This window comes from Mobula birostris, chromosome 20 (assembly GCF_030028105.1).
Source record: "Mobula birostris isolate sMobBir1 chromosome 20, sMobBir1.hap1, whole genome shotgun sequence".
Classification (NCBI taxonomy): Eukaryota; Metazoa; Chordata; class Chondrichthyes; order Myliobatiformes; family Myliobatidae; genus Mobula; species Mobula birostris.
This window is the reverse complement of record NC_092389.1, coordinates 14,242,803-14,263,802: the sequence shown is the minus strand read 5'-3', so window position 1 is coordinate 14,263,802 and position 21,000 is coordinate 14,242,803. Positions and strand designations below refer to the sequence as shown.

At 45.6% G+C, this 21,000-nt stretch overlaps 1 protein-coding gene across 2 annotated transcripts in view; it reads right to left on the bottom strand.

The window, feature by feature from the left end:
• The window catches only part of LOC140185063 (myelin protein zero-like protein 3), a 34,273-nt gene extending 13,577 nt beyond the window's left edge, over positions 1–20,696 (bottom strand). Inside the window, exons 1-2 of one of the 2 annotated variants that reach the window (XM_072238301.1) lie at positions 20,606–20,696; positions 14,920–15,077 (exon numbers count right to left, since the gene is read on the bottom strand). In XM_072238301.1, coding sequence (XP_072094402.1) covers positions 14,920–15,077; positions 20,606–20,624 — 177 coding nt within the window. In that variant the 5' untranslated portion in view covers positions 20,625–20,696. Of the gene's footprint in view, positions 1–14,919; positions 15,078–16,270; positions 16,620–20,605 lie in introns of those variants that run through there. The other variant, XM_072238300.1, reaches the window with a different exon arrangement.
• Positions 20,697–21,000: the final 304 nt, after the last annotated feature.

Here is a 21,000-nt window from a genome sequence, read left to right as displayed (position 1 = left end):
GACCTGTGGATGTTGTCCACATGGGTTTTAGTAAGGTGTTTGACAAGGTCCTCATGCAAGCTCATCCAGAAGACTGAGATACATGGGACACATAGTGAATTGGCCATTTGGACTCAGAACTAGCTTCCCCACAGAAAACAGAGGGTAGTGATCAAAGGGACTTATTCTAGATGGAGGTCTGTGATTCATGGTGTTCAGCAGGGATCTGTGTTGGGTCAGGCTGGTTATTATATGTGTAAATGACCAGGATGAAAATGTAGAAGGGTGGGTAGTAACTTTGCAGGTGATACAAAGATTGATGGTGCTGTGGATAGCATATTGGTAAAGAATACAACAGGATGTAGACCCGTTGCAGGTATGAGTGGAGAAATGGAAGATGGGAGTTTAACCCGGACAAATGTGAAGTGTTGCACCTTGGCGGGTCAAATGCAAAGAGACAGTACACTGTTAAGGGCAAGATCCTGAACAGTGTCGAAGAACGGAGGGAACCCTGTGAAAGTGGCTACTCAGGTTGATAGGGTGGTTAAGAAGGCATATGGCATACTTGCCTTTATTAGTCAAGGCATTGAGTTCCAACATCAGGAAGTTATGTTACAGCTTTATAAAACTCCTGTTAGGCCGCATCAGGAGTATTGCATACAATTCTGGTTGTTGCACTATACGAAGGACATCAAGGCTTTGGAGAGGGTGCAGAAGAGGCTTACCAGGATGTTGCCTGAATTAGAGAGCATCTGTGATAACGAGAGGCTGGACAAAGTTGTTTTTTTTTTCTCTGGAACAGCACAGACTGAGGAGAGATCTGATAGAGCTTTGTAAGATTATGAGAGACATAGATAGATTAGACAGACAATATCTTTTTCCAAGGATTGAAATGTCGAATACCAAGGGGCATGCATTTAAGGTGAGAGGTGGTAATTTCAAAAGGAGATGTGAGGAGCACCCTTTACACAAAAAGTGGTGGGTGCCTGGAATGCTTTGCCCTGGGTCATGGTAGAGGTAGATACATTAGAGACTTTTAAGAGACGTTTAGATAGACACATGAATGTGAGGAAAATGGAAGGATATGGACATTGTGTAGGCAGAAGAGGTTAGTTAAGTTAGCCATTTGATTACTAATTTAATTGGTTCAGCACAAGATTGTGGGCCGAAGGGCCTGTTCCTGTGATGTACTCTTCTATGCTCTAACTCAATCTCCCGGCTAATGAAGGTCAACACACCACATGCCTTCTCAACCACCCTATCAACTTGTGCAGGAACTTTGAAGGATCTGTGGATTTTGACCTCACAATCCCTCTATTCCTCCACGCTGCCAAGAATATGGCTGTTAACCTTGTATTCTGCCATCAAATTTGAGTTTTCAACGTGAGCCTCTCTACACTGTTCTGTCACTTCTCCGCCCAGCTCTGCATTCTATCAATGGGTCATTGTAACCTACGTCAGCCTTCCACACTATCTACAACACCTCCAACCTTCATGTCATCTGCAAACCTATTAACTCACCTTCCACTTCCTTATCCAAGTCATTTCTAAAAATTACCAAGAGCAGGGATCCCAGAACATATCCCTGTGAAAAAATACTGGTCACATCTCTTTCCGTTTCTTGCATATTTGCCTTCGATCTAAGAGCCTCTTAAACACCACTATCATATCTGCTTCCACCACTAATCCTGGCAGCCCATTCCAGACACCTACCACTTTTCATGTAAAAAAACATGACCCGCACATCTCCTCGAAACCTTCCCCCTTTCACCTTAAGTGCATATCCTCTACTGGGAGAAAGATTCTGATGCTCCAGAGGAAACAACCCAACTTGGTACAATCTCTCCTTGTAGCGACCTTGTGAAGCCTACACATCCTTCCTGTGATGGGGTAACCAGAACTGCGCACAATAACGTCACTGGCACCAAACAGGCTGGGTAAGTAGATAAGTTCTAAAAGCTTCTCATGATTAGATGTTGTGGGTCCAATCATGTGTGCTGATAGAGACATGAACTGAGGGGTAGGGTACTCCGAGAAAAAATACTATTGTCGACAGGGAATAATGGACCAATAAAAGGTACCCATATAACAATGTTTCAAACAGTTGTGTCAATTTTAGGTATAAACTGTGATTAAATAACACCCATAATAAGAAACACTCAGAATGTGTAGAACGGATATTGCAGAGAGAATAAAATGGGATGAATGTAGAGACACTGGAAATAAGTTCTTGATGATCAGTATGGACTTGGTTAGCCAAAGGACCTGCTTCACTGCTGTGTGACAACAATAATTCAACCAGAGGTGAAAAGAATTTACAAGATAAAAAAAAAGGCAACATCTAACTCACATAAAGGGCTGGAAGTTTTAAACAGGAGGATAGGAAGAGAGGCATGGATTCTGGGACAAGACGAACTGTGGGGGAGTATCAAATATGTCTATTGCTACAGTTCAAGGATAAAGACACACCAAAGGGTGTGGAGAGCGTTGGTGTAAGATATTATTATTCCAAGAACTAGAACTGAAAGTAACTTCATACAGATCACTTGTTGGCTTGTTTTGGGATCTCCGAGGTATGTGGGAGGGGAATATCAGAGAGGCTGAGGAGAATTCTTTCATAATTTGGGTGTGAAGAAGAGTCGTGTGGGAAAACTGGAATGTGCTAATCCATTGTACTTCTCCCCCACCCCAGCCCCCAAAGGACGGGCAAGGAAAAGCCAGGAAGTTATAGCCTGCTTAATCTCTTACAGCAGTTGAAATCACGACACAGTTGAATTAACATGTTCATGCTTGCTAGTGCAAGCAAGTTAAAGCTTGACGCAAACAACAGGAATTCTGCAGATGCTAGAAATTTAAGCAACACACATCAAAGTTGCTGGTGAACGCAGCAGGCCAGGCAGCATCTCTAGGAAGAGGTACAGTCAACGTTTCAGGCCGAGACCCTTCGTCAGGACTTGGCCTGAAACGTTGACTGTACCTCTTCCTAGAGATGCTGCCTGGCCTGCTGCGTTCACCAGCAACTTTGATGTGTGTTGCTTGAAGCTTGACACAGGTCTTTTAGGATAAGCTGATGAGCTAAAGCATCTCCTGTTCTGTGTAACAAGCAGGTACCTGGCTGTGTCCCTGGTTGTGAACCAGCTTTATTGTGGTTGCAGTAAAAGAATAGTAAACAAGAACAAACCATTCTCAACTTACACTGTGATTTATAAGCTGTTAATTATACTTCATGTCTTATGGGAAAAAGTCAACGCGCAATGAGTGTACAGTAAAATCACATAAAGTAGTACAATGACTAACAACCAATCAAACTTTTGAGGAATGACTGTTGGTCAGGACGCTGGGGAACTTTGTCTGGCAGAGGAAGCAGAGAAAGAGAGAAGAGGGCAAGCAGAATTTTGTAGCCAGGAGGGAGGAAAGGGAAAGGGGAAGAGGGGATAAAATACAGAAATCAGTCAATCCTTCACTCTGGTTATATATTTTTAGCAAAAGCTCATTTTACTTTCTCATTTTGCAGTTTTTAATAACACAATCTGGTTCATTTTGGAATTTTTTACATTATAGTGGATAAATTTTGAACTATAAGAGTAAAATAAGTTGACTTTTGAGATCTCCACTGAACTAGATGATTTATCTAAAGTAGAGGTTCCCAACCTGGGTCCACAGACCCCGTTGGTTAATGGTAGGGGCCCATGACATAAAAAAACTCCTAAAACTGCTCTAAAACTTCTCACTGTAACTATAAACACCACCCTCATACACTTGCTTCCACTGTGGTTCCGTAGGTTCTGCAGTTGTTCATGAGGCCAATGTGGGGCTGCAAGACTCTACCCCAGCAGGTGCCTTTCAGAAAGGTAGGTTGGTCAAAGGAGTGCTCCTTGCATTGGAGCTGAGATGCAGCATTTCCAGAAGAGGTAATCAAAAAAGTGTCAGGCCAGTGACATGGCCTTGCTCAATGCCAGTCTGCTCTGAGGTTGGGTCTGCTGGGTAAGATCATGACCAGCTTGCTGCCACGCAGCAGACATGAAGTTGAGATGACTATCTGGTGGGCACTCAAACCTGAGAAGACTCAATAGTTCCTTTCAATTGATGGAGCCAAAAGCTGAAGGGAGGTGAAAAAAGGTGGTGCATCGCAGTTGATTTAGATCTCTGCATTGGCATAGAGTAGTTCTTTGGCCACTGGGACGAGATGGTTGAGAAGGACCTAGTGATAATTTTACCTATGATAGATAGCGGTGAGACCCCTTTATAGGCAGCACAAGGTTTGTGTCCTTTTTGTTTGGGTGGTTCCAATGCATCTTTAAGGACCCCTGAAACCTCCTTCTCTTCACAGAATCATTTGTGACTGATGCTACTCTCTGCCAAGATTTAGAAATATCATCTAGTCCAGAGGCCTTGTTTTGCAGTTGACACACAGACATTTCAACATCTTATTTGTGAAGACTATTCAAAGTAAATTTATTATCAAATTACATATATGTCACCTTATACAACCCTGACTGACACTTGTTGTCTTGTGGACATACTCAATAAATCCATAATAGAATAATAACCATAATAAAATCAGTGAAAGTCCGCACCAACAGGGCATTCAACCAGTGCGCAAACAACAACAGACTGTGCAAATACAAAAAAGAAAGAATAATAAATAAATAAATAAGCAATAAAATATCAAGAACATGAGATGAGGAGTCCTTGAAAGTGAGTCCATAGGTTGTGTGGAACAGTTCAGTGATGGGGCAAGTGTAGTTATCCCTTTGGTTCAACAGCCTGATGGCTGAGGGGTAATAACTGTTCCTGAAGCTGGTGGTGTGAACCCTAAGGCTCCTGTACCTTCTTCTTGAAGGCAGCAGTGAGAAGAGAGCAGGACCTGGGTGGAGAAGGTCTCTGGAGATGGATGCTGCTTTCCTGAAATAACATTTTGTGTAGATGTGCTCAGTTGTGGGGAGAGCTTTACCTGTGATGGACTGGGCCATATCCACTACTTTTTGTAGGATTTCCTGTTCAAGGGCATTGGTGTTTCCACACCAGGCTGTGATGAAGTCAATCGATATACTCTCCATCACACATCTAGAGAAGTTTGTCAAAGTTACAGATGTCATGCCGAATGTTTGCAAACTCCAAAGGAAGTAGAGGCGCTGTCGTGATTTCTTCATAATGGCACTTACGTGCTAGGCCCAGGACAAGTCCTCCAAAATGGTAACAGCTAGGAATTTAAAGTTGCTGACCCTCTCCTCCTCTGATCCTCTGATGAGGAACGGCTCATAGACTGCTGGTTTCCTCCTCCTGAAGTCAATAATCAGCTCCTTGCTCTTGCTGATATTGAGTAAGAGGTTGTTGTTGTGGCACCACTCAGCCAGATTTTCAATCTCCCTCCTGTGCTAATCCCTATATGCACCTTTGATCCGGCCTACGACAGTGGTGTCACCAGCAAACAAATATGGCATTGGAGCTGTACTTAGCCACACAGTCATAAGTATGAAGTGAGTAGAGCAGGGGGCTTAAGCACACAGCCTTGTGGAGCTCCTGTGCTGATGGAGATCGTGGAGGAGATGTTGTGCCAATCCAAGATGACTGGGGTCTGCAAGTGAGGAAATCAAGGATCCAGTTGCACAAGGGGGTATTATGGCCAAGGTCTTGAAGCTTATTGATTAGTTTTGAAGGGATGCTGGTTTTGTGTGCTGAGCTGGAGTCAATAAAGAGAATCCTAATGTATGCATCTTTGCTGTACAGATGTTCCAGGTTTGAGTGAAGAGCCAATGCAATGCTATCTGCTGTGAACTTGATGTGCCAGGAGGCAAATTGGAGCAGATCAAAGTCTCTTCTCAGGCAGGAGTTGATATGTTTCAACACCAACCTCTCAAAACACTTCATCACTGTGGATGTAAGTGCCACTGGACGATAGTCATTGAGGCAGGTTACCATGTTCTTCTTAGGCACCAGAGTATGTGAAGTCTGCTTGAAGCAGGCGGGTACCTCAGACTGCCAGAGTGAGAGGTTAAAGATCTCAGTGAACACTCCAGCAAGTTGATCAGCACAGGTCTTTAGTACTCGGCCAGGTAACCTGTCTGAGCTGAATGCTTTCCATGGGTTCGCCCTCCTGAAGGCTATTCACACGTCAGCCTCAGAGACTGAAATCACAGGATCATCAGGGCCTGTGGTTCCTCCATGTTTTGATGGTCACAGTGAGCAGAGAAAGTATTGAGCTCATCCGGAAGCGAAGCCCTGCTGTTGTCCATGTCGCTTCATTTAACTTTATAAGAGGTGATACGATTCAAGCCCTGCCACAAGTGTCAGACATCCCTCAGTGACTTCAGTTGAGTCCAGAATTACCACGTTGCCTGTGAGATGGCTTTCCAGAGATCATACCTGGACCTCTTGTAACTCTCTTAGTCCACCTGACTTGAATGCCTCTGACCTGGCCCTCAGCAGATTGTGGATCTCATGGTTCGTCCAGGGCTCTGATTGGGGAAGACTCTATACAATTTTGTGGGGACACACTCATCTACAACTGTTTTAATAAAATCCGTGACAACCATGGTGTATCCATTCGGATCCACAGATGAGACCCTGAACATGGCCCAGTTCACCAACTCATGGCCACTCTTCTGCCTCCCGTGACCACCTCTTTGTCGTCCTAATGTCTGGAGCTTTGCTCGTTAGCCTCTGACTGTATGCAGGTAGAAGGTTTCAAAGAAAGAGAGGCATGGGGACTAACAAGGTGTTCTTTCATTGGCTGTCTGTCTGTCCTTCATAGTTCATCTCCTCTCTTGCTCTTAAGAGTGTGCCTCTGGGTGATCGGGCTTTGAAGAATCTGCAGTGCATGGTTACCAGGCAGTTACTAATTCTCCTGCCCTCCTCCCACCCACCAATTGTTCTTAAATCATGGGTTTTCTGTTGGGCCTTGGACTCTAGGAATCTGTAGAGATGCTTTTTCTCTTAAGATGTGGTGGAATTTCCAATTTAATAAACCCTTGAGTTTATTAGAACTCCAATAATCCAGTATCCTATTGTTCAGAAATCATAATAGTCCAGGATCTGACCCACTGGGTTCTATTTTCCATTTTCCTTTACGCTTACTGGGGCCCCGTTTCCTGCACTCCCTTTAAGTTTTTTGGACCCTGTTTATCACAGATCTTTAAATTCATTGTGTAATATCTAAAAAAAAATAGTGAATTAAAAATAGTCCTCAGTGGGAATAACATCCAAGGGTCAGGAAAATCTGCCAATCTGACATCACAGTCCCAATGGTGCTAGGTTATCAGAGTTTTGTTGTCGCTCCTGGTTTCCTGCTTATTCTCATCAACAGAAATGAGTCTTTTCACTGGGTAACTTCAGGGAGTGCAGATGCAGTGGCCACACGGTGTTGCAGTTGACTGGGGCCTATCATGTTATTGTTGAGGTGCTGTCTGAAAGGAGTTATTTCTGTATTTCAGTATTGAATTTTCCCATGGAAATATTTCAGTCACTGTTCCTATTGTTTTCAGAGCAACTGATGGAGATAACAGTGCAGATGGGCAGATGTTAATGGTACATATCGCGTCAAAGGTAATGCACACGTGCTGGGGGCAGCCCATAAGTGACGCCACACAGAGCAAGCCCACCGTGCACACAGGATAACACAGGCACAAACAGCAGCAGCAAGAGAAGCCCCACTCCCACCCACCCGCACATCGAGACAGGCCTGCAACCCCTAGGACAGGCCACCCCCTTCAATCCGTGGCCAGACAGGCTTCACAAGAATTCTGAAGTATTACTTAACGTTGCTGAGGCTCACCTCATGGGCCCCATCCAGAACGACCACACTGATTGAGCCCAGTGTCCTGCAGGATCTCCTGCAGCAAGGAGCCATTGGCTATGTACTTTATCGTAGTGTACACTGGGGGGAGCCACTGAGACACCAAACTAGAAAACAAACACTAAAGCCCACCCCAGGAAGATAACCCCTGACCTTTTGCCCATTTTGCCCCTGCAACAGAAGATGTCCCTGTTCTCTGTTCCTCATGTGCTGCGCCCTGTACTGAACAGGAGCTATTTGACAGGCAGGGAGGCAATCCTTCCGCAATCCCCTTGTTAAACTGAAGTGGTCATAAAACACTCAGGTTGTCAAATTAAGTGGTTTACAGCTCCTCAGCTCAAGTACGTTTTGATTGCCATAGGATTGTAAATCCTCTCTTATCAGCTTTGAAGTTTATGAATGGACTGGAGCTGAGAAGCAGATTTCGGAGCCTCCCTTAACCACTGTTTCGAGCAGATATAGAGGGTTACCAGTGCTCTTGGAGGGGCAGTGCTGAGGGAGCACAGGGACATCAGAGTGGTGGTGCTGAGGAGCGGGGCTGTCATCTGAGTTTAGCACAGGGGTACACACAGGATGTCAGACCGACCCAGTGGGTCAGGCAGCGTCTGCGGAAGGAGACAGACAGTCAACGTTCTGTCACCTCGACTGAAAGGTGGAACAGGGATAGTCAGTATGAGGGGAAGGGGTGGAGCAAGAGGTAGCAAGCGATTGGTGGATCCAAGTGAGGAGGGTTGCTAGGCAGATGGGGGAGAGGAGAGTATAAATAGCGACAGAAGCTGGGAGGTCTGACAGGACGTTGGACTGACACAGTGGGGAGTGAGCATACCATTTCAGGACAGAGCCATCTGACATTCCTTCATTCTCACCCCTCTGAAAATGCAGTGCTCCTTCATCAAGGCCCCTCCAAAATCTCGGCACTCCTGCAGATTGCCCCAGGGAGCTCTGCACTGGGCAGTTACCGGGGGAACAGGGCAGATGGGAGTGGTGCGGGGGGTGGGGGGGGAGGTGCATCCAGGTCAGGAGGGCTGATAGCCAGATGGGGAAGAGGGAAGTTGGAGTAGTGCCAGGATCTGGGAGATGGGGAGCGATGGGGAGGGAAGATGGGAGTGGTGGAGAAGCGGGTGGATCCAGATCAGGAGGGGCGATAGCCAGACAAGGGAGAGGCAAGCGGGAATAGTGCCAGGATCTGGGAGGTGATAGGTGGAGTCGACAATGGTCTGAGGTGGAGAGGGCAGATGGGAGTGTTGGGAGAGGGAACCAGTGGGAGGAGGGTGTGGGTGATAGCCTGACGGTTGGTGGCCAGGAAATACAGCATTTTCCATGGGATGGTACTATCAGAGGGCTAACACAGCCCTGTACTCCCTGCAGACTTCCCTTCCCACAGCAAAGGGCCACTGGCAGGAATGCCGAGATCATGGAGGGACTTTGTCGAAGGAGCAGTGAACTCCCAAAGCCATGAAAAGGGAGAAATGTTGGAGGCCCAGTACTGGAATAACAGTATTACTCCCCTCAAGCCAGAGATGAAACCCATGTTTTGTGCGAAGTCTGAGGTTTGGACTGCATTCCATGTCCACCAACTCCACACTTGCCCTCCCCAATCACAGCTATTATGCAATTATCTATCACATGAAGCAGCAGCATTTGCTGAGATAAGAACTAAACAAAAGAAACCTCACTCAACACAGTCCAAAACAAGCCAACAATGACATCAGTCTGTGCACGATCAGACTGGGTAAGTATGAGGCCCACATCTCCCGGTATGTGACCAGCTGGGCTGGGTCAGTCTGAGGATGTTTTCTGATAAAGCCCACCATCAACACGTAGATACAGCAACTGGCTTCAGGAAGGAAGAAGCCGATTACACAGAATGAACAGCAATTAAACAAATACAAACAAAGAACATCAAAAGATATAACTTCACCCAAAGTGCCATAGTCAGCCGGTGACACAGAAAATTATGCAGTGGAGTAGATGCAGAAGACAGCAGGGAATGAACGTTATTAAGAAAGAATTTGCATTTACATAGTGCCTAACAGGATTCCAGAATGTGCTGAACTGCTTCACAGCCAATGAACTAATTTATCATTGAAATACAGGAAACCACTTTAAACTCAAAAACATCCCACATAAATAAAATCATGGAACTACAGAATAATTATGACACAAAATGAGGCCACTTGACCCACTGTGTTCATACAAGGCCTCCCCCTGGTTTTCCTGCCCCTCCTCTACTCATTTATCTGCAGCTTTGCAAATCTTCCTTCGCCATTTCCTTACCTATTCCCTCTCAAAAGCCACATTGGAAGCCGCCCCCACCACGTCTGCAAGCAGTTCATTCCAAGTCATCTGCACTGAACTTCAACAGCCACGTGCCTGCCCATCCACCAGCCTCTCTATAACTTGTTGCATTCTATCACTATACCCTGTAGATCACAACACTACATTGTAAATGTCATTATGTTTTATGAAGGATGTCAAAATTCTGTGCTATTTACAAATTTTAAAAAAGTACCTTATAACTCCAAGATTAGTTAATTAATAATGATTGAAATAATAATCTTAAACTCACTGAAGATCAGATGACTGTCATAACTGAGTGATGACGATCAACCAGGATGTCAGAATTCCTGGGGGGGTGACACGGTAGTGTGTAGTGATCAGCACAACGCTTTACAGTACCAGCAACCGGGGTTCACTTTCCGCCTCTGCCTGTAAGGTGTTTGTACGTTCTCCCCCGTGACTGCACGGATTTCCTCCGGGTGCTCCGGTTTCCTCCCACAGTCCACAGTTTGGTTGGTAGGTTAATTGGTCACCGTAAATTGTCCTGTGATTAGGATAGGGTTAAATCGGGGGGTTGCTGGGCCAGAAGAGTCTACTCCACACTGCATCTCAATGAAAATAAAATTAAATTAAAAATCCCCACTCTTTATGAAAATAGTGATGCTTAAGGGGCAGGTATAGTTTTGTTTAAAACATGACACTGCCAAAGGAATGGTGCTCTGTTAGAACTGCTCCTCTGCACAGTACTCAGCCAATATTATCCCATTAACTTTAGCTCACTTAATTTGTGCCACTCCTCAGTCATAAAAAAAGCACCCTCTCAACGTTGCCCCTCACAACTGTGCAGCCCTTCAGTAGTAGTGCCATCACTTGACTCAAGGAGTGACTCGACCCAAGGGTTTTTTTTATTGGTGGGTCCTCAGGTGATGTAGGGGGGCGTCACGGGTCTTAATCCAGGATGTTAGGATGGATTCCCTTAATGAAGGACGCCTGCGTGTGACCTTGCTTAACGTAGGAGGCTGATGCACGGGCAGACACCACACTATCTTTGACAGATTGGGGTCAGGATCCAGTGACATGGAATGCAAGACGACTCGTGATCCTTCACTCCTACAATCTTCCACCAACTTCACTGCCTTGGTGAAGTGTCCTCACCTTCTGCCATCTCCACTGTTGAGGTCTTGGTTGGATTGCTCCTTGGACAGAACCTCCCCATTGACCTTACCCCCATGGGTGACCCTACCAGTGCCAGATGGCTAAACTCTAAATGGCAATACTCTCGGGATCTCAGGAACTTACAAGCTCCTCCACCATGACAAGGTGGCAATCCTTCAGTATTGTCCCTGCAATGATAGTTCCCTGTCAACAATGCTGTCCTTGTTTGGGACCGTCCCTCCAACAGTGCAGTGCCCCATTCCCTCAGGAATTACTCAAGGGCTGTGCACTGTCAAGTGTTGCCCACCCCTCTTCCTTTCCCTGCTTCCCCCAACTGTACAGCACTGATTCTGAAGTCATTATGTTTGTTCAGCAAACACTTTACTGCTGGAAATTTTCAAAAGGAATAAACAGAAATGATCGATCATTTACATTTACAGTAAACGCCAATCATCCGGCATCCAGTTGTTTGAAAATCGTGGTGGTCTAGCATCTGGCTAACTCAATAGTCCAGAACCTGAAATGAGTGCAAGCAATTCTGCAGCTAGAGTGGGTGTTGGGGTCTGGAATACCAGGGGGTCAGGACCATGTGTAAGTCCGTGGCCAGAGTTGGGCTCAAGAGTACTTGTTTATGTTTTTCCATTCCCGTTAATCTCACTGAGTTCACTCAAAAATTTATCGTACCAATATGACAAAAAGAAAACAATGGAATAATAGTGTGTTGTGGAATATTATCAGGACAAACGCCAAATGTTTGGAAAATCTGCTATGTGTTTAAGACTGATATCATAAGAACATTTTCCAAGCATAGAATACAAACAGATGTTAGCACTGATGACCAGAAGCTTGGCTAAGGAGCATTTGTAAAGAGCTTTTTAAAGGAAGAAAGCAATGTAGAATGGTGGGGCATTAAAGAACCTAGAAATTAAGAGAAATTTAGATAAATACATGGATTGGAGGGGGATGGAGGGGTATAGTCCAGGTGAGAGTCAATGGGACTGGGCAGAATAACAGTTTGGCATGGACTAGATGGGCCAAAAAGTCTGATTCTGTGTATGACTATCAGATCAGCTGAAAATGCTACCATTTGGTTAACATTTCCGTTTGGGACCCTTCACCGTTTTCATCAGACCAGTCAGTTCTGTTAAGGCCTCCTATTTTCACATCTCCAGCAGATTCAATCACAGCAGGAAAGCTTCTTCAACCTTCTCTTCACCATTATGGGAAGACTCAAATTCACATCACGTGTCAAAGGTTGCCTGATCCTGGGAGGAAGACATGTATCAAAGCTGGCAATCAGACTTTGGAGAAGACAGGCACCCAGGTACAGGAATAAGCAAAGCTGCTGAGATCATACTTTTTAATTAAACTTCATAATATGTTTAACTATCAGCTGCAATCAAACTCACAGCATAACTTAGGGCAAACAGCATAATTGAGGTGAGCTCATCTATAAGGATAGCTCAAGCTCAATTACATGATTGTTATGGTTGTAGAAAGCAAGTTCCTGTTGTAATGGCAACTCTGAATGATATTTTCTGTTAACTTTTCCATTTCAGCTTCACAAATACTCAAAAAGCAGAACAATGATTCACTGACTCCACTCCAATCTGACCTTTTACGTCATAATGTGCCTGAAGTAATCTCATAAATTGCAACATCGAATTCCTGAGACTCAGCAGTTGCTCAGGACTCAGCTGCAGCCCTGCTGAATTTGAGACACCAAACTACAGGAGGAATGTCAATGATTAAGACAGGGTGCAGATGCATTTACCAGAATGGCAGCAGGAGAAATCCTCTACCTCAAGCATGGGAAATTAAATATTAAACACAAAGTGGGTTTGGTACAGTAATTGTACGTACACCTCTTCCATTGCCTCGTGGGCCAATTTCCAAAGCACAGATCTGTAATTGGCAAATGGGCCAGGGATAACGAGAAGGCAAACTTTTCTTATATACTGAGTTTCATTCTGTAATGCACTGCAGGCCCTCCCCAGCTTATGAAAGCCTGAATTATATACAGGCTATTGAGCATTCAGACCAAAAGGATGGATTTGCCAGCTGTAGAGCAGCAGGCATCTTTTGCCATGTGGGAACTCTGCGGCCGCTGTTCCAACTTGTGAACTACCCTAGTTAAGGTGGGACAGTCCTGCCATCCTCAGGTAACTAGCAGGTTCCATTTTTACAAACGTCCACAAGCTGATTTTATCCATAGGTTAAAAATGCAAATAAAAATTACTCAAAGTAATGGTGATGACTGGCATGAAGAGCACATAAGAATGATAAAACAGAACCTGCAGAGAAAGAGGAAACCAGTTCTACCATTTGTAGCAATGAACATTTGCATGTACATCAGACTTTTCAGCTTAATAAGATAAAATTTTATTGACATGTAGAGATTTCCGTAACCTAGGGACAGCCTGAATCTGACAGACATGTTCAAAATAAATTCCAAAAAATGAATTTGGAATTGGATAAATAATTTAAAGTTTAAAAAATTGCACAGATATAGGGAAAGAGCATAGGATGGCTAAAGTGTTAACTTCAGAAAGACATCAATAGGTACTGTATGACTGACCAAAAGCCTTTGTTTTTCACTGCATTGATACAGTTTTACCAGAGAAATATGGTTCTTCCAGGGAAACAGAAATATTCAGATATACGATCTTGTTTGACATTTCAAGCAGTTCTTTGGGCGATTTATTCCTGGACTCCTCTAATCTACCTTTGTTCCAAATTTCTTATCGGTAGGAGGGAAATTATTGGAGAAAATTCTGAGGAACGGAATTAATCTGCACTTGGAGGATCAGGGGCTAATCAAAAATAGGTTACGTGGCTTTATTAAAGGAAGTTCCTACCTGAATGATTTTTCAAGGAGATGACCGAGTCTGTCGATGAGAGTAGTGCTGAGTGTGCTGAAGGCACACACTCAACGATTCAGAAACAGCTTCCTCCCCTCTCATTTCTAAATAGACATTGAACCCATGAACACTACCTCACTACTTTATTTCTGGTTTTGCATTACTTATTTAATTTAACTATTACATATAGGAATATACACACACGTGCACACACTGTAAATTTGAAAAATGTGATGCAATGCATCAGAATAGATGGTAAGACCCTGGCAAGCACAAAGGGTTTAGAGAGCACCTGAGGAAATATTTTCTCAGCTGAAGGTCATTAAATTCTGGAGCACACTGCCTGAGGTGGTAGTGGAATTGGGTATCTTCACATTTAAGAAAATATTTAGACAAGCACTTCAATTATCAAAGCAACGAAAGCATTGGGCTGACTGCTGGAAAAACAGTTGGTGTGGACATGTACTCAGGGCCAGCATAGAATGTGGGCTGAAGTGTCTGATTCTGCACTCTATGGACTCTCCAACTCTCAATACTCTATCGAAAATTTTCATTGATTCATCGCAGTTTTCAGGAAAAAGTTCCAGATTTCCATTAACCCACATTAGAATGTAACAATGAAAAATTGCCAAGAAGACTTGTTGCAAATAATTTACACTATACTGAAACACTCACCATATTTCTTGTTGGAAGAAAGTGATTATCTACATATCTTTTCAAAAATCTTTAAATTGAGCAAGAAAGTACAATCAAACCCATTACGAGCAAACATTGTCACTGTACATCAATTCTATGAAATGCTTTCTCAAAAAAGGTACCATTGCTACCAACATTATCAATGATACTCACACCATGCTTTGATCCGCCACTTGCTGGTCGGAAAGACCAATTCACTGTCAGACGCTCTGTGATGGGAGAAGACGTCTTGAATTTACAATTCAGTTCTATGTCCTCTCCAATGAAGCCTCTGACCTTTGATGGCAAAGTAATTTCGATAGAAGCAGCACCTGTTTTGCAAAGAATGCAGCAGTCAACACTGAGGGGAAAGACTTAACTAGTGCAATATAGTTTTGTATCTATATTAACCTAACACAGCTGACATAAACTGACTGACACACGCAGAATGCTGGAGGAACTCAGCAGGCCAGGCAGCATCTATGGAAAAGAGTATAGTCGACGTTTCGGGCCGAGACCCTTTAGCAGGACTGAGAAAGAAGGGGGAAGATACCAGATTAAAAAGGAGGGGGGGAGGAGAAAGAGGCTAGCTGAAAGGTGATAGGTGAAGCCAGGTGGGTACAGTCCTGCTGAAGGGTCTCGGCCCAAAACGTTGACTGTACTTTTTTCCATAGATGCCGCCTGGTCTGCTAAATTCCTCCAGCAATTTGCGTGTGTTGCTTGGATTTCCGGCATCTGCAGATTTTCTCATTTGTAATGTAAACTGAAATTGTTTAAACTGTGATTATGCAAATCCTTGACATTCAATAGCATAAAACAGTTCGAGTTCAGGAGCAAGGTTATTGTTCTGGCAGTTTAAATTATAAAAGTGAAAATGCAAAACATTCAGCAGGCCAGGTAGCACCTGTGGAGAGAGAAATGGGGTCAAGGTTTCAAGTCAAAGACTGACAGAACTGGGAGAGAGAGAAAACAAGCTAGTTTCAAAGTTGCCAAGGAGGTGGGGATGGGAAGGATGGATAGGGCAAAGAGAATAGGTATGATGGGGCCAGGCCTGGAAAGAGGATGAATGGGGAAGGGAGAACGGGGTGGGGGGGGAGTGGTGAGGGGTGGACATGGGCAACAGGAAGGGATGAAGGGGGAGATGAGAAGCTAATGGGAAGAAGGACGGTTGGTAGGAGGAGGAGGGTTAAGAAAGAAGTTGAGGAGGAAGTTGGATTGATGTCGAGGAGGATATCTCGAGCTAGGGGTGGGGGGATGCATCCCGAAGAAGAGTGCTGGGCCGAGGTGGAGACAGTTTTAAGAGAGGTGCTGGGGGGGGGGGGGGGGCGAGGAGAGTGACGAACGTTTCAGCTCTGTGTCTTGGGACTGAATCGGGATGTTTAAAACGAAAGCAACCCCGGAAATGAGGCGAAAAGGCCCCCGAAATCGAAGCGAAACTGTGGCGAATGGGCACATTCCTCACTCCGGGGAAGTTTGCTTCAAGTTTTACTCTGGGTCCCGGGCCGCTGAGGCGCCCTGGACTCACCTGGAAGTAGCAACAAGGGGAAGAGCAGCAGGGCAGGGATCCAGTGTGGGGTCCGATCAGGATCCAGATTCCGAAACCTCAGGCTCATTCCGACCCTGATCGACGCGACCTCAGGTGACAGCGGAAGCAAAGGCAGGAAACGCGTGTCCCAGATGAAGGAGGGAGGAGACTCAGGTGCAGTCACTGCTCGCGCCGTCCTGGCACAAGCGAGTCGCCTCGCTGATCAGACCTTTCCCACGCCGCCATACCCCATGAGCAGCTCACGATCACGCAGGGACATCTTCACTGCCTAAAGGTGCCACTAAATACACCAGCCCCCCGGTAGACAGAGACACCTTGGCCAGCACCGCTCTCCTTTGCCCCAGGCAGCGGGCATACTTTGTTCTGACCCCTTTCCCAATCTAGGCAGGAAGGCACGGTTCAGTGTTATCCTTTCCTCTTGCACGAACAGCAATACGATTGAACGTAAGAAACACAAGAAACAGGAGCAGGAGTCGGCCATCTGGCCCGTCGAGCCTGCTCCCCCGTTCAATAAGCTCATGGCTGATCTGGCCACGGACTCATCTCCATCTACCTGCCTTTTCCCCATAACCCTTAATTCCCCCACTGTGCAAAAATCTACCCAACCTTGTCTTAAATATATTTACTGGGGTAGCCTCCATTGGGCAGAGAATTCCACAGATTCACCACTCTTTGAGAAAAGCAGTTTCTCTTCATCTCTGCCTTAAATTTACTCTCCCAAATCTTGAGGCTATGACCCCTAGTTCTAGTCTCACCTATCAGTGGAAACAACTTTCCTGCCTCTATCTTATCTACATCGTTCATAATTATATACGTTTCTATAAGATCTCCTCTCATCCTTCTGAATTCCAGTGAGTACAGTCCCAGGCTGTCATTGGGCGGTGGCTGGGAACAGACCCAAGTGCAAGACACAGACACTGAAGTACTAGGGACAGGACTAGGATACAGGGTGAGGGCAAGGACATGGACAGGAAAACCAGGAACCTGGAACAGGACTGGACAAAAGAGCTATGGGCCGGGCTTGGACTCCAAGCCAGAGACTGGACTAGGACCCAGCACCTAGCACCTGGGTCTTGCCTCTGGCTCGGACCCCAGAACTAGGCAAGGAGGCTGGAGTCTTCCGGCTTGAGGCTAGGCAGGAGGCTGGAGTCTTCCGGCTTGAGGCTAGGCAGGAGGCTGGAGTCTTCCGGCTTGAGGCTAGGCAGGAGGCTGGAGTCTTCCGGCTTGAGGCTAGGCAGGAGGCTGGCGTCTTCAGGCTTGAGGCTAGGCAGGCTCCTCCTGGGCAGGGCATGGATCACCACCCGACAGAGGCAAGGGACAGGAGGGGACAGAACCAACCACAGGTAGCGGCAAGACGGCCTGGCTTACCTGGGCGGAATCAAGGGACAGGAAGGGAGCTAGGTACAGGGTGGCTCCAGGACAAGACTGCAGGCAAGACGAGGCGAGAGTTACCAGCAAGACAACGCAAGGCTTCTGGCAAAGCATGGCGAGACGAGAACTTTAGGCGAGGCGAGAGTTACCGGCAAGACAAGGCAGGGCTTCAGGCGAGGAAACAGAAGGCAGGGGAAGAGATACAGAGAATAAGGACAAGAACAATCCAGCAACCATGCCCTGGTCTCTGGAGGTATTTATGCAGCCAGCCCCAACTAGCATCAGCTGCCTCAATTAGAGCTCAACAAGACAGAAACAGGGTAAACAGGAAAACCTGGAGCAAGGGTCGATGGACCGGACCGTGAACCGGAATACAGACTTCACAGACCAGACCATGACACAGGCGACTCAATCTCTCCTCAGTCTAATCCCCTCATCTCTGGAATCAACCTGGCGAACCTCCTCTGCACCGCCTCCAAAGCCAGTATATCCTTCCTCAAGTAAGGAGACCAGAACTACACACAGTACTCCAGATGCGACATCTCCAGTACCCTGTACAGTTGCAGCGTAACCTCCCTGCTCTTGAATTCAATCTTTCGCAATGAAGGCCAACATCCCATTTGCCTTCTTGATAGCCTGCTGCACCTGCAATCCAACCTTTTGTGATTCATGCACAAGCACTCCCAAGTCATAGTCATAGTCATACTTTATTGATCCCAGGGGAAATTGGTTTTCGTTACAGTTGCACCATAAATAATTAGTCATAAAACCATAAATAGTTAAATAGTAATATGTAAATTATGCCAGTAAATTATGAAATAAGTCCAGGACCAGCCTATCAGCTCAGGGTGTCTGACCCTCCAAGGGAGGAGTTGTAAGGTTTGATGGCCACAGGCAGGAATGACTTCCTATGACTCTCAGTGCTGCATCTCGGTGGAATGAGTCTCTGGCTGAATGTACTCCTGTGTCCACCCAGTACATTATGTAGTGGATGGGAGACATTGTCCAAGTTGGCATGCAACATAGACAGCATCCTCTTTTCAGACACCACCGTCAGAGAGTCCAGTTCCAGCCCCACAACATCACTGGCATTACGAATGAGTTTGTTGATTCTATTGGTGTCTGCTACCCTCAGCTTGCTGCCCCAGCACACAACAGCAAACATGATAGCATTGGCCACCACAGACTCATAGAACATCCTCAGCATCGTCCAGCAGATGTTAAAGGACCTCAGTCTCCTCAGGAAATAGAGATGGCTCTGACCCTTCTTGTAGACAGCCTCAGTGTTCTTAGACCAGCATGCTGTAATCTTTTACCATTTAAATAATAATCTGATCTTCCATTTTTCCTTCCAAAGTGGATGACCTTGCATTTACCAACATTGTACCCCATCTGCTAGACTACATTTTCCCAAATACAGATGTTAAACTAACTATTTATAGTTACCTGCCTTTTGCCTACATCCTTTTTCGAACCTGTTTATTTTGTTGCCTCCCATTGGGAGGTGGTCCAGGCATTCCATCTTTTTTCAATATGGCAGCTGGAAGTCCTTCTCGACCGTTGTAAATGATAGAAAGACTCAAGGTATCCTCTGGTCTATATGATGACACCTGGGATAATGCAGCCTTGTTTCTGTGCTGTCTGTGATACCTGATTGAGCCTTGAACCCACAAATATCTGATTCCAGGGTGACTTTAGTTTGAGCCTAATACGCCAAATCAGCCAAGGTATAATTACTGGAGGAATTGGTTCTAATAGCTGACCCCATTTGGCCTTTCCAGTAACCATGGGGCAACATTCAATGAAGAAGATAGAATGAGAAACTGTTGAGAGATAAGCAGGCTGGACATTTACTATCTAGAGTCTAGAAGAAAGGGATGTGAATGAAATATTCAAATATTCACAGGATTTGAATAAGAGTGAATGCAAAATTGATGTTTTCTCTGACTGGGGCTTCCATAACCGGACATCATGGTCTCAGTACAAAGGGTCGGCCATTCAGCAAGGAGGTGGGAATAAAGTTCTTCAGTTTCGGAATTCCCTCCCAAACGGCTGTGGAGGCTCGGTCAAGACTGAGATCGATAGATTTTTGGAATTTTGAGGAATTAAAAAATGGAGCTAATACTGGAAAATAGCAATGTGCTGAAAGATGAGCGCTGAACTTACGGCAGAGCCAGTTTGAGCAGATGAACAGCCATTCCCAGCTTTTCCTATGCTGAGGCTGTTCCGCCATTCAGCAAGATCACAGGAGATTGACAATCTAACATCACTCTCCTTGGCTTCATCTCCTTTCGAGGAGCAAAAATGTGTTGTTCTAAATACGGATATCTTCCCATAATTCACTACAAAATCGTCATGGTCTCCTTTGAGGTTTGTGTCCTCTGCCTGACGTCCTGATGTGCACATGCACCAGTCGTGCATGCAGCCGGTTACAGTTGCTCCGTAATTTCTTACTTTTAAACTTTAATTTAGTTATTTGTTGTATTTTATTTCTCACGGTAACACATTGAAGCTGCTCCCTCTCTAACATGCTGGTGGAGAGAGTTTTACTTGTTTTTTTAGCGCTGGAATTAGTTACATTCGGACACGTCTCGTTAGCGTGGCAGCAGGATGGCCACATTGTTTATTCCAGGGACCAATTGATTGCGCTCATGCCCGCCGGTTTAGTGAACAGAGCAGCGGACATCCCGGCTGAAATCTGGAGGAAAACACACAGAGGATGCAGAGGGGGATCAAAAAGGCGAGGGAAGAGGACCGGGTCGAGACAACAGAGGCTTATGGAGAAGAGAAGTTATAAGCCGTGTCTCCCCTCTCTCATCATGGGAAATGTGAGATCGCTGGGGAATAAAATGGACGAACTGACTGCGCTTGTCAGGAGTCAGAGAACAGTTCGGGAGAGCAGTGTCATGTGCTTCACTGAGACATGGCTGCACGAGGACATACCTGATCGAAACGTTTCCATAGAGGGCTTCCAGACCGTTCAGGCTGACCGGAATTGCACTGAGAGCGGTAAGCGTAAAGGAGGGGGGCTTGCGGTTCTGGTAAATAACAGATGGTGCAATCCTGGTCATATTACGATCAAGGAACGTGTCTGTAGCCCAGATATTGAACTTTTTGCTGTTGGACTCCGGCCATATTATTTGCCAAGGGAAATCTCACATGCAATTGTGGTTGTTGTGTACATCCCTCCCTCTGCCAACCCGACGTCGGCGTGTAACATCATTTACACCATCATAGCCAGATTACAAACCCAGCACCCGAGTGCCCTCATTACCATCTCGGGTGACTTCAACCAGGTTACCATGGCTAGAACACTGCTAAACTTCACGCAGTATGTG